At 42.4% G+C, this 15685-nt stretch overlaps 1 protein-coding gene across 8 annotated transcripts in view; it reads right to left on the bottom strand.

Moving 5' to 3' along the window:
* Nucleotides 1-15685, bottom strand: part of TJP2 (tight junction protein 2) — a 130221-nt gene that overhangs the window by 46706 nt on the left and 67830 nt on the right. For 4 of the 8 annotated variants that reach the window (XM_060300868.2, XM_060300867.2, XM_060300866.2 and 1 more), the window contains exon 1: nucleotides 2612-2770. The exons of the other annotated variants lie outside the window; for them this stretch is intronic. In XM_060300868.2, the coding sequence (XP_060156851.1) occupies nucleotides 2612-2683 (72 nt within the window). In that variant the 5' untranslated portion in view covers nucleotides 2684-2770. Of the gene's footprint in view, nucleotides 1-2611; nucleotides 2771-15685 lie in introns of those variants that run through there. 8 annotated transcript variants of the gene reach the window in all.

Here is a 15685-nt window from a genome sequence, read left to right on the forward strand (position 1 = left end):
AAATATTTACTGAGTATCCATTATGTGCCAAGCATGTGGTTTGTGGCACCTGGACTACACTGGTAAAAAAAAACAGCCAAAGCCCATGTAGAGCTTACCAACCACAGGTGTGCCCCGAAAAGCCAATCACTGAAAGTCTGCCTCAACTATATACTATCTTTCCAGAAACACAGACACCCCACACAATCACACATATTCCCCAGAAAATCAGCTCCGGGTACATGGCCGGGGACAGCCTACTGGCGTGCAGCAACTCAGCTGACAGCTGAGATCAGGCCTTTCGAACTGGGCCAACGGGCTTGGGCCCCACCCAACCTGTGCTGGGCTGTGCAGAGATCAGAGAATTGCTGTCAATATTTAGACTGCATGAATGCTGGCAGGGAGCTGCTTAGCCTTTGGAGAGCTTTACAAGCACACACATATCAGAGTAAAGGTACGCGTATTCACAACGCAGTGATTCCTCTCCTGCGCAGGGGCCCGAGAACAATGTGCCAGTATGTGCACATAGATCCACATAGAGAGTATTCACAGCAGCAATGTTTCAACAGCCCAAACCTGGAGACAACCCAAACGGTCTCTCAAGAGCAAAAGTGACAAATAAATTGTGATATACTATTAAAATGCAATGTTATACTGCAATGAAAATAAACTAGAGCCACACATCTACAACACAGATGCATCTCAAACATCATATGGAGTGAAAAACATCCCAGAAGAATTTAGAGTGTGCTATCAGTTTTATATAATTCAAAGAGCAAATACTGTTTCATAAAAATGTGAATATTCTTAATATAGCCTTGTACACTTAAGAATGACTAAAACGATAAGTTTTATGTTATGCATTTTCTATTACAATGGAAAAAAATCAAACAAAACCAATCTTTTGTTTAGAGATGTTTGTGTGCATGTATGTGTACGTGACCTGGGGTGAGGCAGAGGAGTGAGAAGGGACCTTGGGTCCATTTTGGTGGAGGGTCCATGGGTATGTGTGATGGACTCATGGGTATATTTTATAATTATGCTTATGATTTAGACACGTAATTCTCTGATATGTACCAAACATTTTGTAAGTTAAAAAGCAGAGGGGAGGGCTTCCGTGGTGGCGCAGTGGTTGAGAGCCCGCCTGCCGATGCAGGGGACGCGGGTTCGTGCCCTGGTCCGGGAAGATCCCACATGCCGCGGAGCGGCTGGGCCCGTGAGCCATGGCCGCTGAGCCTGCGCGTCCGGAGCCTACGCTCCGCAACGGGAGAGGCCACAACAGTGAGAGGTCCGCGTGCCCCCGCCCCCCCCAAAAAAACAAAACAAAAAGCAGAGGGGAAAGTGGGGCGGGTTCATGAGTGAACAAAGGGTACTCAATGATTCCCGGCCCAAGGACCTCATACCAAATATTTGTTAATGCAGTACAGACTTTGCAAAGCCAAAGAGCAGAAGAAAGTGTGACCGTTTGGACTGGAGGAGGGCAGGGTGGGGATCGTAGCAGTAATTTGAGAGATGCATGAAGGCAGGCGAGGTGGAGGAGAGGCTAGCTCTGAGGGAGCAGCAGGCTGCAGAAGATGCCAAGTCTCCTTTTCACCCCAAGAGTCAACATTCCAGCAGCAGGAGGACCTCTGCTTCCCCGCATCACTTTCACTTTTCCTGTAAGTAGTGTGAATAAACACCCCCACAAAATTGTAATGACTCATTCCTAGACAACACAGGAAGATAAAAGGGGGCCAATTTTTTTTTTTTTTACCATAAATAAAACACTGTGTTAGCAGTAAGGTATTTACATGCAGAATGAGAAAGGGACAAACACAAACAGTTATTCGATCTTTTAAAAAATATTCTCTAGTTGTTATAAAGTTTCTTTCCTTTGAAAAATCTTGGCCAAACAGGTAAATCCCATATTTTACATAAAGAATATGGAAACGTGTTAAAAACCAACCAGAAGGCAAACACCAAAAGTCTTCACTGCCCCAACAGGAAATCTTTAAGCTTTTTGTCTACAAATTGTTGCTTCCCAGTGATGGAGGGTCAGAGCCAAAGCTAAAGCTTGATCAACATCTGCCCATAAGGTACATGTTTGATAAAAATCCCACCCACCATAAAAGTAAACACTTACACATGTTATAGTGCTACAGATGTTCAAACTATAAAAGGAAAAAAAGAACAAGGGAAAAGCTTTTTTTCTATCATTTAGAATCTGAGATATGAGTATTTTTAAAAAGAATAAGAATATACATTTCTGCAGGATAAGGAAGCAAAAAGTTTTTTCCCCAAACAAGAAATTACAATTACCCAAATACAAACAAACATCTAATAGGCAAGCTATTAAGTTACCCCCAGGAAGCAACACCGCGCTTGCAGATTCCCAACACATGGAAAACAGCAGCCTTTGATTCAGAAACCCCATAAGAGGCTATCAGTTTTGCATACGTCTGCTAAAAATAATACAAGTATTTTAAAAACCCACCAATGACTACAATCTGCATCTCACAATGTTACTGAAAGCTGCCAGAAGCACAAATAAAGCAAAGGAAAAAGGAACCACTGTGAGAAGGCTCCCCCCACCCAACTTCCCACAAAAGAAAGGTCAGGAAAGAAAAGGGGGAGAGCTTATAGAGGGACTCACATGGACTTTCAATCTCCCCAACTTTTTAACAGCCTGGATCCACATCCTCTGGAGGACCTGAGTGGTCTTCATGGCCCCTGGAGGTTAAGCAACCAGACCACTGCCTACATCCCAGGCTGCTCACCCATTGCCATCACTCCACGTGGTTACGTAAGGCAGATACAATAGTGGCCCACATTGCCAGCAAATCCTGTTGTCATCTCTCAGTGACACATCCCTACAGCAGGGACGCCAAACGCTTTGAAAAGCACCACTTGTGAGGAGAAAAGAAAGCAGTCTGGATTTGCACCGCTCTTTTAGCTTTCTTTTCCTCCCTCTCTCCTGTGCCAGGGAACCAGAGAACTGGAGTAAATATTCCTTTTAGACATGCAGAATGATTCAATATCCAAGTAGAAATTATTAAGTAAGTAGGGCATTCTAGAGACACGTAGAGAAGTTTTATTTACATAGATACTCCCATACACACACCTACGAACACACACACACACACACACACACACACACACACACACACACACACACACACAAGAAAAGCATAAACTGGCTGAACAGCTACTGGTAATGTTTCAGAAGAATGGAATTGCTACTGTTACCTAGAAAATTAAAAGGCATGAAGATAAGAAGTTGCTCATCCTTGGAGATACATAAATCTGTACTTGGGCTGCTGGTGCAGCTCAGAGCCACCGCAGGGACAGAACTCTCACGAAGCAGAGCTTCTTCCTCTCTCTCCCCTTTCTGTAAATTTCGAAGATAAAAGAATAACAAAGCGCCCTGCTATCCATTTCTCTCTCTGTCTTTACCACTTGTGGGGGTGGGGTGGAAAAGCACATTTTGGGTTTCTGAACAGCTGAGGAAGACTGTATGGGATACCGGGGGTTTGAAAGTTGGGCTTGGGATTTTGGAAGCATGGTCTCAGGGAGCTGGGGGTCCTTTTCACTACCACAGTGTATGTGACACCAATGGGCCAGAGCGAGTGAGAGTGAGCCCCCTGACTTATTTAAGGTTGAGATGTGAAGTAAATGTGGACCACGAGATGCAGACCATATAGGAAGCAACTTGAAGCAGACGCAAGGACGTGAGTTTTAAAGGCAGACGACCTGGGGGCAATCTCTGTTCCGTCACTTAGCTGTGGGCCTGGGATAATCTGTCTCCTTCACGAAATGGGGATAACACACCTACACCTTGGAGGGCGAATGTCAGCCTGGGATGAGGCAACCTTTCCCTACAAAGTGCACTGCTGAACGGGCACTCGAACACGTTCACGTCCTTCCCTTGGACTCTACAAGAGTAAGTCCTTCAGAAGTGTTGGGACAGCAAAATAGGATAGGAAATGAATGAAAGTTTGTTTCAAATCTTACACTGGGCAGGGCAGGGAGGACAAAGGAGTCCCACTGAAGCAGGACCCTTAGAAGCCGAGGGGATTCTCAGGACGCGACCCCGGCTGACCAGCCAGGACCAGCCCAGGGCCCCAGGCGCAGAGAAGCAAGGACAGAGGGCACAAAGCAGCTCACTCCTTTACTGTGACTGTCCTTAGTAAACACTCCTGCTTCCCCGATGAGGAAATAAACACTTCTTTCCCTTACATTTATGCATATTGCCTAGAACTCATAGGCATCCCACAAGTTACAAATTCCAGATTCTTCTTCTATGATTTCCAAAAGTCACAGTCTCTGCCATCGCTCACTCTTTTTTAAAAATTGTGCTAAAAAAACTGCATAACATAAAATGTATCATCTTAACCATTTCTAAGTGTTCAGTTCAGTAGTGTTAGGTCCGTTCACGTTGCTGTGAATCTCCAGAACTTTCTTGTTGCCAATCTCCAGAACTTTTTCATCTGGCAAAACTGAAACTCTATACCCATTGAACAACTCCTCATTCCTTCTCCTCTCAGTCCCTGGCAACCACTATTCTACTTTCTGTTCCCACGAATTTACTCTGAATATCTCATGTAAGTGAAATCATACAGTATTTGACTTTTTTGCTCTGGTTTATTTCATTTAGCATAATGTCCTCAAGGTTCATCCTTGTAACATGTGTCAGCCTCTCCTTCCTTTTTAAGGCTGAATAATATTCCACTGTATACATATGCCGTATTTTATTTATTCATCCACCAATGGACACTTGGGTTCCTCTCACCTCTTGGCTATTGTGAATAATGTTGCTATGAATGGAGGTGTGCACATATACTAATTCTTTACTCATTCATTCAACAAATATTTACCAAGTACAATATGCCAGACCTTGAGGATCAAATGAAGATCAAATCATACACAGCGCTGCCTTCAGGAAGTCTGACAGCAGCTAGCACCTGACCTACCTGGCTGAGTGGGGAGTGGGAGGTGTTTCTCATGAGCAAGGGACATTGAGATGAGGTCTGTAGAGTGAATACAATTGGGGATGGGGTGGGGTTGTGCAGGACCCAGAGAACAGCACAGGGCAAAGACCCTGAAAAAAGAAAGGCAGGAGGGGCCGCTAGTGAAAAGGCCATCAGAACCCCTGCAGCCTGTTCTGATGAGCAGCTATTCTACCAGTGGCATCAAAAGGACACTTTGTGGTGAACAGCTGCTGCCATGAGAAGATCTCAATAGTTTAGGGATTTACCTTTTCCAAGATTCCTAACTTCCATAGTCACATATGCGAGAAACATCTACCGAGCAACTAGACACCCGCCCTGTGGATAAAAGAAAAATTACCCTACATCATCACCCTCAGGCAGTTACAGTCCAGTGGGGAACTGGGACACATAAACAGTAATCACAAGTCAATGCAACTACAACAGCAGACGAATATACAAGGCTCATTCATTCAACGAATATTCCCCAAGAACCCAGCACGTGTCAGACACTGCTGTAGATGCTGGGGGGAATACAACCCAGTGTCCTCCCCTCACCGGGAGGATTTTAACGGAGATAACAGACAAGTAAACATATATTATAATCTCCAGTAGCAGTAAATGCCATGGGATGCGACATTGGAAAGAATGAATCATAAGAAAACCTGGACCTCTCTCCAAGGAGAGGGAACAGCAGATGCAAAGGTCACGAGGTGAGAAACAAGCTTATAATCATGAAAGAAAAAAGGCTACATGGGGCTGGAGCAAGGCGACCCCTGAAGTAATGGCAGGTATATACAATGTGAAATTGATGGCATGAATGAGTGTTATTAACCGGGATGGGAGGTCTGCAGTGGATGGAAGTGTGCCCCAGTGGCAGGGGGGGCCCTCCTGCGTTCTACGCGAGCTCAGTGCTGCAAGATGACTAACTTGTCGGGTGGGTGGATGACTTGGGGAGGGAACTGCGGAGCAGGAGGGATAATCTGTAAGGTGTGTGCAAGACACTGCAAGCACTCGGTGTGGCTGGGAAGTAAGCTGTTTAATAACACACATGGGATGCTACGTCCTCAGCACGGACAGATGTGTTAAATAACTTAATTACAGCTTGGGAGTCTTAAAACACACAGCCATCCTGGAAACAGGAGACCAGACGGCTATGGGAACTGGAACGGAAGGAAGCCATTAACACTCAGCAGGCACCTCGCCCATGGCTCTCAGTTTGTCACTGATGCCCACAACCCTGTGAGTTAGCTACGACTGTCTCCATTCTACAAACAGGAAAGCTGAAGCCCTAATTCACACAGTTAACGCTGTCAGATACGGATGTGAGGCTGGAGCCCCACCCCAGATTTGATTCCTTTTCTATGTGTAGAATGTGATGTGTGCTTTGCACACACTAAGCCCTTAATAAATATTATGTGGACACCTCATAAGGAAGGAAATAAAAGGAGAGAGGAAGAAAGCAAGTAAGACAGAAGGAGCACAAAGTGAAATCATCAAGGTTCCCAGGAGGCCCTATAGAGCAGACATGAAATCTTGGGAGACCACCACCAGGATAAACTGGGCTAATGGTTACCTGCACCAGGATTCCTATGGTGTTTTTGTTTTTGTTTTGTTTTTGGTACGCGGGCCTCTCACTGTTGTGGCCTCTCCCGTTGCGGAGCACAGGCTCCGGACGAGCAGGCTCAGCGGCCATGGCTCACGGGCCCAGCCGCTCCGCAGCACGTGGGATCTTCCCGGACCGGGGCACGAACCCGCGTCCCCTGCATCGGCAGGCCAACTCTCAACCACTGCGCCACCAGGGAAGCCCCCTATGGTGTTTTTATGCTGTGTCCAGTATGTCATTTTAGAAGGCATCTCAAGAGACAGTATAAACAAACAGCCAGCCAGCCTCAGGATGGGTGGGCAAACCATAGCCCACCTACCTCTAGCTGATCACAGGGCTTTTGTGTTTCACCCTCCCCCCACCCTTCCCCCAGGAAATTGGTCTTATTTCAATGGCTGTGAATTAGTCAAAATTCTCTTCACCAGACCCAGTTGTGAAACACCCATCAAATAAGTACACAGGAACCCCTTTTCCCTAGAAAAGGCAAAAAACTGCTCTTCCTAAAATGAGTAGTTTTAAAAATTATAAACCAAGTCTTTGGCTTCAAGGCACCTGCCTGTGTCTCTTCAAAACCAAACCCTTCCTGGTAGCAGTAAACTAGTAAGCAGTGAGTTAAACAACCCCTTATGTAATTCTTGGTTTCCCAAAAAAAATCTTTCATAGTTTATTCCATAAGTATTTCATGTTCAAATGCGATTACAATGTCACCACTAGCTCCTTACCCTCCCTTCACAACTCACGAAGGTGAGCGCTGACAGGGAACAGCTAGTGCGCACGGTGTGCTTATAGCACACCACTCACAGCGGACACAGCCTGGGTGTGACCAGGGTTAAAGAAAAAAGCTACACACAAGTTTAAAGAGGGATTCTTGATAGCTCAACAGAATTCACAGGATTAGATTCTGGAGTTATTGCTGCTGGGTACCAGAGTATCTACCTAAGGTAAAATTTCAGTGCATATTTAAGGAAATAATAATAGAGAACTGGGAGAGGATGACAGTATTCCTAGGGATGCAATCTGCAGTTTTGAAAGCAGCTGTGCTGAAAGGCACAAAGCAATGAACCCAGGCTCCCAGGAAGACACTTCCAGCCAAGACTCTGCCCCTCCCAACTGATCCATGACCTTGGGCACCCACTCAATTCCATTGCCACTTGGTGAAAACAAGTATATCATCATCTGTTTCACAGGGTGAAATGAAGCAAACTCCCACAACAACACTGTAAAATCCAGGCCAGTAAACCTTCAATGGGGAGGTGGGGTTGTCATAAATACCCCTGACAATGGCAGCCACATAACATGGTGGGAATAGCCCTGTAGGTCACTGCACATGCCTGGGTCCAAGTTCATCTCTCACACACTCTACAAGCTCTGTGACCTTGAGCAGTTTGCTTGTTGAGGCTCAGTTGCCTCGTCTATAAAATGGGCTCAAAATCCCTACCCTATTATAATTGTTGTGAGGACTGAATGGAGTAATGCTTGTGAAGAGCCTTGCCCACTGCCATCACACAATTACCACTCTCCGTAAAGGTCTCCACCATTAGTTCTGCAGCAGCAATGTAAGGTGACCACTCCCAAGTAAGAAACTGTTTTCTTTCTCCCAGAAGAAATCATACTCTCCCAGAGTATGATTAACTACAATAAGAACACATATGGAAGCCAAGGGAAATGAAAATATATGTCCACACAAACACCTGTACACAGACGCTCACAGCAGCACTACTTATCACAGCAGAAAAGTGGAAACCATTCAAATGTCCATCAAATAATAAATGGGTAAACAAAGTGTGGTATATGCATAGAATCGACTATTATTCAGCCTATTAAGGAAAGAAATACCAATACATGCTCCAACAAGGATAAACCTTGAAAACATTATTAAAGAAGCCAGATGCATAATATTTTGAGAAATCACAAAATATTATGATTGCATTTATGTAAAATGTCCAGAAGAGGCAAATCCATAGAAACCAAACGTAGACTAGTGGTTGCCTAGGAACAGGGGAATACGGGGAGAAATGCGGGGTGACTGGCTAAATGCGTATAGGGTTTCCTCTTTGGGGTGATAAAGATGTTCTAAAATTGATATGGTGTTGGTTGCACAACTCTGTAAATATACTAAAAACCACTGAATTGTATACTTTTATTTTGTGAACTATATCAATACAGCTTTTTTTTTTTAAATTTAAAGAATGCATCGTGGATTCTGCAGTCAGAAAGTGGGGATTCTTTTTTTTCTTTTTTGGCTGCGCTTACGGGATCTTAGTGGCTTACGGGATCTACCAGGGATTGAAGCTGGACCCTCAGCAGTGAGAGGGCGGAGACCTAACCACTGGACTGCCAGGGAATTCCCAGAAAGTGGGGATTCTAATCCTTGCTCCACCACTTCCATTACTTAACTTCTCCTTGCCTCAGTTTCCCCCATCTGTAAAGCAGCGGTAGTCACAAGACCCACTCCCCTAGAGTTGTTGTGAGAATTTAATAAGGTAGTTCATGTACAGAACTCAGGGTGGTGCTGCACACACAACCAATGCTCTGCCACTTTCAGCTATTATCATTATCATAATTATTGGACTCATTTTACAGAAAAGAAGACTGAAGTCAGAGAAATAAAGTAACTTGTTTGAGGTTATACAAGTTAAAGGTGGCAGAGGATAGATTCTAACCCTTGTCAGTGTGGCTACAAAGCCTGTATCCTTTCGACTGAAGTACATTGCCTTTCACTATACAGCGATTGTGCCTTTCAGAACCTATCCATGAGTGATGACTGGTCCCTGGCCTTGAAACCAACCAACCAACCAACCAACCAACCAAAAAAAAAAAAAAAAGCCATAGTTGTTGGTGCTTGGGCACCAGACCTGCAACGGATCCAATCACTCTGACAACTCAGAACATCTTAAAAAGCATGATGGTCACTTTCAAGCAGTTGGCCTGGGTTCAGTCAATCCAGCTCAGTAACTCTTCCTCAGTGACTTGGTAAGAAGAGAGTGCAGGAAGGGAATAGGGCCGGACTTTATTTTGTTTCATTTCTGGCTCTTTCAATAACCAGTTAGGTATAAGTTCCCTAATGGCCGTGCCCCTGTGAAAACACGATTAAATGAGGGGGCATGACATACACCATTATTAACTGAATGTCACAACGTGCCAGACACTGTGCTAAATGCTTTATGGCTCTTGACCACTGATCCTTCCAAAAACTATAAAATTCCTCCCTTTTTACATATGAAAACATAAAGGCCTGATGATCCACAAAACAAGGAATTAAGAAGCTTCAATTAAAATTAAAAACTTCTTCTCTGTGAAAGACAATGTCAAGAGAATGAGAAGACAGACCACTGACTGGGAGAAAATATTTGCAAAACACACATCTGATAAAGGACTGTTATCCAAAATATACAAAAGAACTCCTAAAACTCAACAATAAGGAAACAAACTATTGGATTAAAAAATGAGCCAAAGACTTCAACAGATACCTCACCAAGAAGATATACACACATGCCAAATAATCATATGAAAAGATGCTCCACGTCGTCGAGGAAATGCAAATTTAAGTGACAATGAGACACCACTACATACGTATTAGAATGATCCAAATCTGAACAATGACAACACCAAATGCTGGTGAGGATGTGGACCAATGGGACCTCTCGTTCACTGTTTGTGAGAATGCAAAATGGTGCAGCCACTGTGAAAGACAGTTTGGTAGGCTCTTAAAAAAACTAAACATACTCTTACCATACGATCTAGCAATCATGTTCCTTGGTATTTAACCAAAGGAGATGAAAGTTTATGTTCACACGAAAATCTGCATGTGGTTTTTAGCAGCTTTATTCATAACTGCCCAAACTTGGAAGCAACCAAGACGTCCCTCTTGTAGGTGAATGGATAAATAAACTGTGGCACCTCCAGACAAAGGAAATATTATTCAGTGCTAAAAAGAAATGAGCTATGGAGCCATGAAAAGACATGGAGGAACCTTAATGCATATTACAGTTGGCCTCTGTATCTGCAGGTTCTGCAGATTCAACCAACCATGGATTGAAAATATATTAAGAAAAAAAAATTTCAGAAAGTTCCAAAAAGCAAAACTTTGGGGGGGGAGGGATAAATTAGGAGTTTGGGATTAACATATAAACATGACTATATATAAAATAGATAATCAACAAGGACCTACTCTATAGCACAGGGAACTCTACTCAATATTCTGTAATAACCTACATGGGAAAAGAATCTGAAAAAGAATGGATATACGTATGTGTATATGTACAACCACTTTGCTGTACACCTGAAACTAACACAACATTGTAAATTAACTATACCCCAATATAAAATAAAAATTAAAAAAAAGGATTTCTTCACAGTGATGCTATATTTCTGTACTTCCAGTATCTTTTCACTAAAGAAAAATAAAATATGAATACTGTAATAAAAAAACAAAACAAAAAAACCTTCAATTTGCCACATGCAAGCAACTATTTACATAGCATTTACATTATATTATTAGATATTATAAGTAATCTAGTGATAACTGAAAGTATACAGGAGGAACTGCCTGGGTTACGTGCAAATACTATGGCATTTTATATAAGGGACTTACTTGAGCATCCCTGAAATTTGGTATCCACCTTGGGTCCTGGAACCCATTTTTATATACATATATATATGTTTTTATATATATACATATATGTACATATCCTGAGATATTAAGGGACTCGCACAGAACTCCACAGCTAGTAAGTGGATGGTCATGATCTGAATCCGGATCTGCATAAGTTCAATTTTAGTAAGATATGAGGCAAAAACAAAAACACACCATCAACAGATAATTACATTTAAGACCTCTATGTTCACAGTTCTGCTACACCAAGTTACAAAGTATAATTATAATTTAACAGGCCATTCTTATTTGTAATCACAAAGAAGCCATTAATAAGCCAAAAAAGGAGCTCATTTGGCAACACAGACACAGCCCTGTCTACTCTATGATTTTAAATCTAAGCCCATAAACTTTAAAATATAGCTTTACTTAAAAAAACAAACATATACAAACCACCACCCATGCTGGTACCAAGGTATATAAACTGCTTTGTCCAAAGGCAGGTTAGAAAACCAATTAGTGTGCTCAGCTAAATCCTGCCAGCAGGATTGGCCCTGTATTAAATACCCAAGGTCAACTGTCCCTCCCAGACCCAAGGCACCATCAGAGGATAGCTCACACAGAAAGGAGCAACACGGGGCTTCCCTGGTGGCGCAGTGGTTTAAGCATCCGCCTGCCAATGCAGGGGACATGGTTTCCAGCCCTGGTCGGGGAAGATCCCACATGCCGCGGAGTAACTAAGCCCGTGCGCCACAACTGCTGAGCCTCTGCTCTAGAGCCCATGAGCCACGACTACTGAGCCTGCAAGCTACAACTACTGAAGCCTGCGCGCCTAGAGCCCGTGCTCTGCAACAAGAGAAGCCACCGCAATGAGAAGCCCGCGCACCGCAACCAAGAGTAGCCCCCGCTCGCGGCAACTAGAGAAAGCCTGTGTGCAGCAGCAAAGACCCAATGCAGCCAAAAATAAATAAATAATTTTTTTAAAAAAAGGGAGCAACATGACGCTTCTGCCATATTTCAGTGTGCCTGGTTAATCCCCAGAAAATTAGGAAGCCTATAGACAGAGTCCTGAGCCTCAAAGACATGCCTTTCCCCTGAGAATTGGGGAATAAATGCAGGCACATAAAGAACCTCACCTTTAGATACTGTATTGCCAACACCTGAGAGCCTCATAGAAATGCTGTATCTCAAGCCCTTCCTTGGACCTGTGGATAATAATATGCATCTTAACAAGAGCCCCCCGTGATTAATGTGCACATTAAAGATGGAGAAGCACGGGTCCGCAACAGAACTTTGCACCATGATGACAGTGTTCTTTCTGTAGCTGTGCTGTCCAATATGGTAACCACTAGCCACTTGCGGCTACTGAGCACTTGAAATGTGGCTACTGCAATTAAACAACTGAATGTCTAACTTTTAATTTAAATTAACTGTAAACAGCCACATTTAGTAAATAATTAGCCATATCCCTAGCAATCCTTTAATGCTGTTTCCAATTTTTTGCTACATAACAAATACTATGGCAGCCACTGTTGTGCATGTAGCCACTCCCCCCATAATTTGCAGTATTTCTGAATTAAAGAGCATACTCATTTCTAAGCCTTTTCATGTGTACTGACCTATTACTTTTTTTTTTTTTTTTTTTGTGGTACGTGGGCCTCTCACTGCTGCGGCCTCTCCCATTGCGGAGCACAGGCTCCAGACACGCGGGCCCAGCGGCTATGGCCCACGGGCCCAGCCGCTCCGCGGTATGTGGGATCCTCCCGGACCGGGGCACGAACCCGTGTCCCCTGCATCGACAGGCGGACTCTCAACCACTGCGCCACCAGGGAAGCCCTGACCTATTACTTTTAAATCAAGTTCTAGCAATTTACAGTACTGTATCAAGATGAGTCAAATGTCATTTTGAGAACAAAACACTACTTATTTACAGAAGCAGTGCTTGTTTCCATACTTTAAAGATCTTTCTGGTATTCTTTTAAAACTTTTCCTGCAAGAAAAGGAAGAGATTGTGGGGCAAAGAGTATTTTGAACTCCTTCTGTAGGCACATCGATAAAACTTAGAAAATGACCCTTTGAAAACTCTAATTTAACTAGCTCTCAGTAAGAGACACAATAATTTTCTATTAAATCGTTAATCTATGGATGAGATTTAAAAGTTTATAATTTATGGCTTTAACTGCCTAAGTATTTGTTATACATTTTATTATTTTTAATTTTTTAATTGAAGTAGTTGGTCTACAGTGTTGTGTTAATTACTGCTGCACAGCAAAGTGATTCAGTTATACATATATATATACTTTTTAAAATTTACTTTCCCATTATGGTCTATCATAGGATACTGAATATAAGTTCTCTGTGCTATACAGTCAGACCCTGCTATTTATCCATTCTATATATAATAGCTTACATCTGCTAACCCCACCCTCTCACTCCATCCCTCCTTCAACCCCCTCTCCCTGTGCAACCACCCGTCTGTTCTTTATGTCTGTGATTCTGTTTCTGTTTCATAGATAGGTTCGTTTGTATCATATTTTAGATTCTGCATGTAAGTGATATCATAGGGTATTTGTCTTTCTCTTTCTGAATGACTTCACTTAGTATGATAATCTCTAGTTGCATCCATGTTGCTGCAAATGGCATTTGTTCTTTTAATGGCTGCGTAGTATTCTACTGTACATATGTACCACATCTTCTTTATCCATTCATCTGTCCGTGGACGTTTCGGTTGTTTCCGTGTCTTGGCTATTGTGAATACTGCTGCTATGAACGTAGGGGTGCATGTATCTTTTTGAATTATAGTTTTGTCTGGATATATGCCCAGGAGTGGGATTGCTGGATCATACGGTAATTCTATATATTTTTAGTTTTCTGAGGAACCTCCATACTATTTTCCACAATGGCTGCACCAACCTACATTCCCACCAACAGTGTAGGAGGGTTCCCTTTCTCCACACCCCCTCCAGCATCTGCTATTTGTAGACATTTTAATGATGGCCATTCTGACTGTTGTGAGGTGATACCTCATTGTAGTTTTGATTTGCATTTCTCTAATAATTAGCGATGTTGAGAATCTTTTCATGTGCCTATTGGCCTTCTGTATTTCTTCTTTGGAGAAATGTCTATTTAGGTCTTCTGCCATTTTTTGATTGGGTTTTTTGTTGTTGTTGTTGAGTTGTATATTTGTTGTACATTTTAAATATCATAAACTTGACAATGGAATGTGTACTTGCACGGTACATTCAGAATAATGAGTGTGCACTGTATCTCAGGGAATCAACGGAGGAAAACAAAGACCCACCTGGTTATTCAAGAATACACTCCATTCAGGGGAGGGGACAGCAAAGACTAGAGACAGGAAGGGGAAAGGTGAGGTTTCCTACATCCAGCTCCCACACCAACGAAAGGTGGGAGCCCAAGCAAGTTATTAAAAATAATGAAAATGCACATCAGCAAGCTTTACTACTGATTTTGACTTAATAAGAAAACAGAGCAGATGAAATGGAAGCAAGTTGTACCTAAATAGTTAGGCTTCTAATTTTTTCTTCTCATGACAAAATTGAAAGAAAAAGTTCAGATGTTTGAAACAGCCTTATTGCTAAACTTAGAAAGGGACCACATTCTTTGATCTAGTATCTTGTATGGCATTATTATATAAACTGAGTTGAATGGACAGTCCATAAAAAAATGTGTAGGACACCCTCCTGTCCCCACTCTTTGCCACTGTTTTCCTTTATTGGTGACATGGGAAATTTCAGATATAAGTCAATATTATTTTTTAAATTCTGAATTAAACAATGTTAAGCTCCTCTCAAAAAACATGTCTATGCCTAGTAACATAAATTGTTGGCAGAAATTGTATGTGATCTTAAAGCATAAAAAGGCACCCAACATTTCCCTTTTGTGGAATTTGTGGTTATTAGGAAATCAGCAAAGGCCACCGCATAGTAACAGACATATAACCCACTAGGTGGCGCAATGATGCAGAACTAAAAAAGATTGCTGTTTCAACTTTAAAACTTCAAAACGTAATTCGGGGAGATTAGAAACAAACTTTAAAAATTACAATAAAACCCCACCATTATAGCTTTTATAAGAGGCAAGGTACATTTGCAACTCGAGGGAGAAAACTAAAAGAGGAAAATTATACTTTCATTTGTCACTCATTAATATTTTTTAAAAAGTTACTAGATATTACAATCAATTAACATCCTATGAGGTTTTTGACCCTGCTCTGGTTGTGGGATAGTCAAAGCAATTTAAACCATCTGGAATGTAGAAGACAGCACTTTCTAATTGTTAATCGAAGGACCTAATTGGTATGGTGGAACATATTCCAGGAGAAAAAGTTACAGGATTTAGAGTTTCACGTAGAATGTGGAGTCCATTCACTGGTTCATTCAATAAATATTTATTAAACACCTTTTTCATGCCAGGCTTTGTACTGAGCACTAGAGATTAAACAGTGAGGAAAATAAACAAGGTCCTGCCTTCATGGAGCTTACAGGCTAATGGGGGCCCAACTGTAAATCAAGGAGCCTG

This window comes from Globicephala melas, chromosome 6, assembly GCF_963455315.2.
Source record: "Globicephala melas chromosome 6, mGloMel1.2, whole genome shotgun sequence".
In the NCBI taxonomy this organism is placed as follows: Eukaryota; Metazoa; Chordata; class Mammalia; order Artiodactyla; family Delphinidae; genus Globicephala; species Globicephala melas.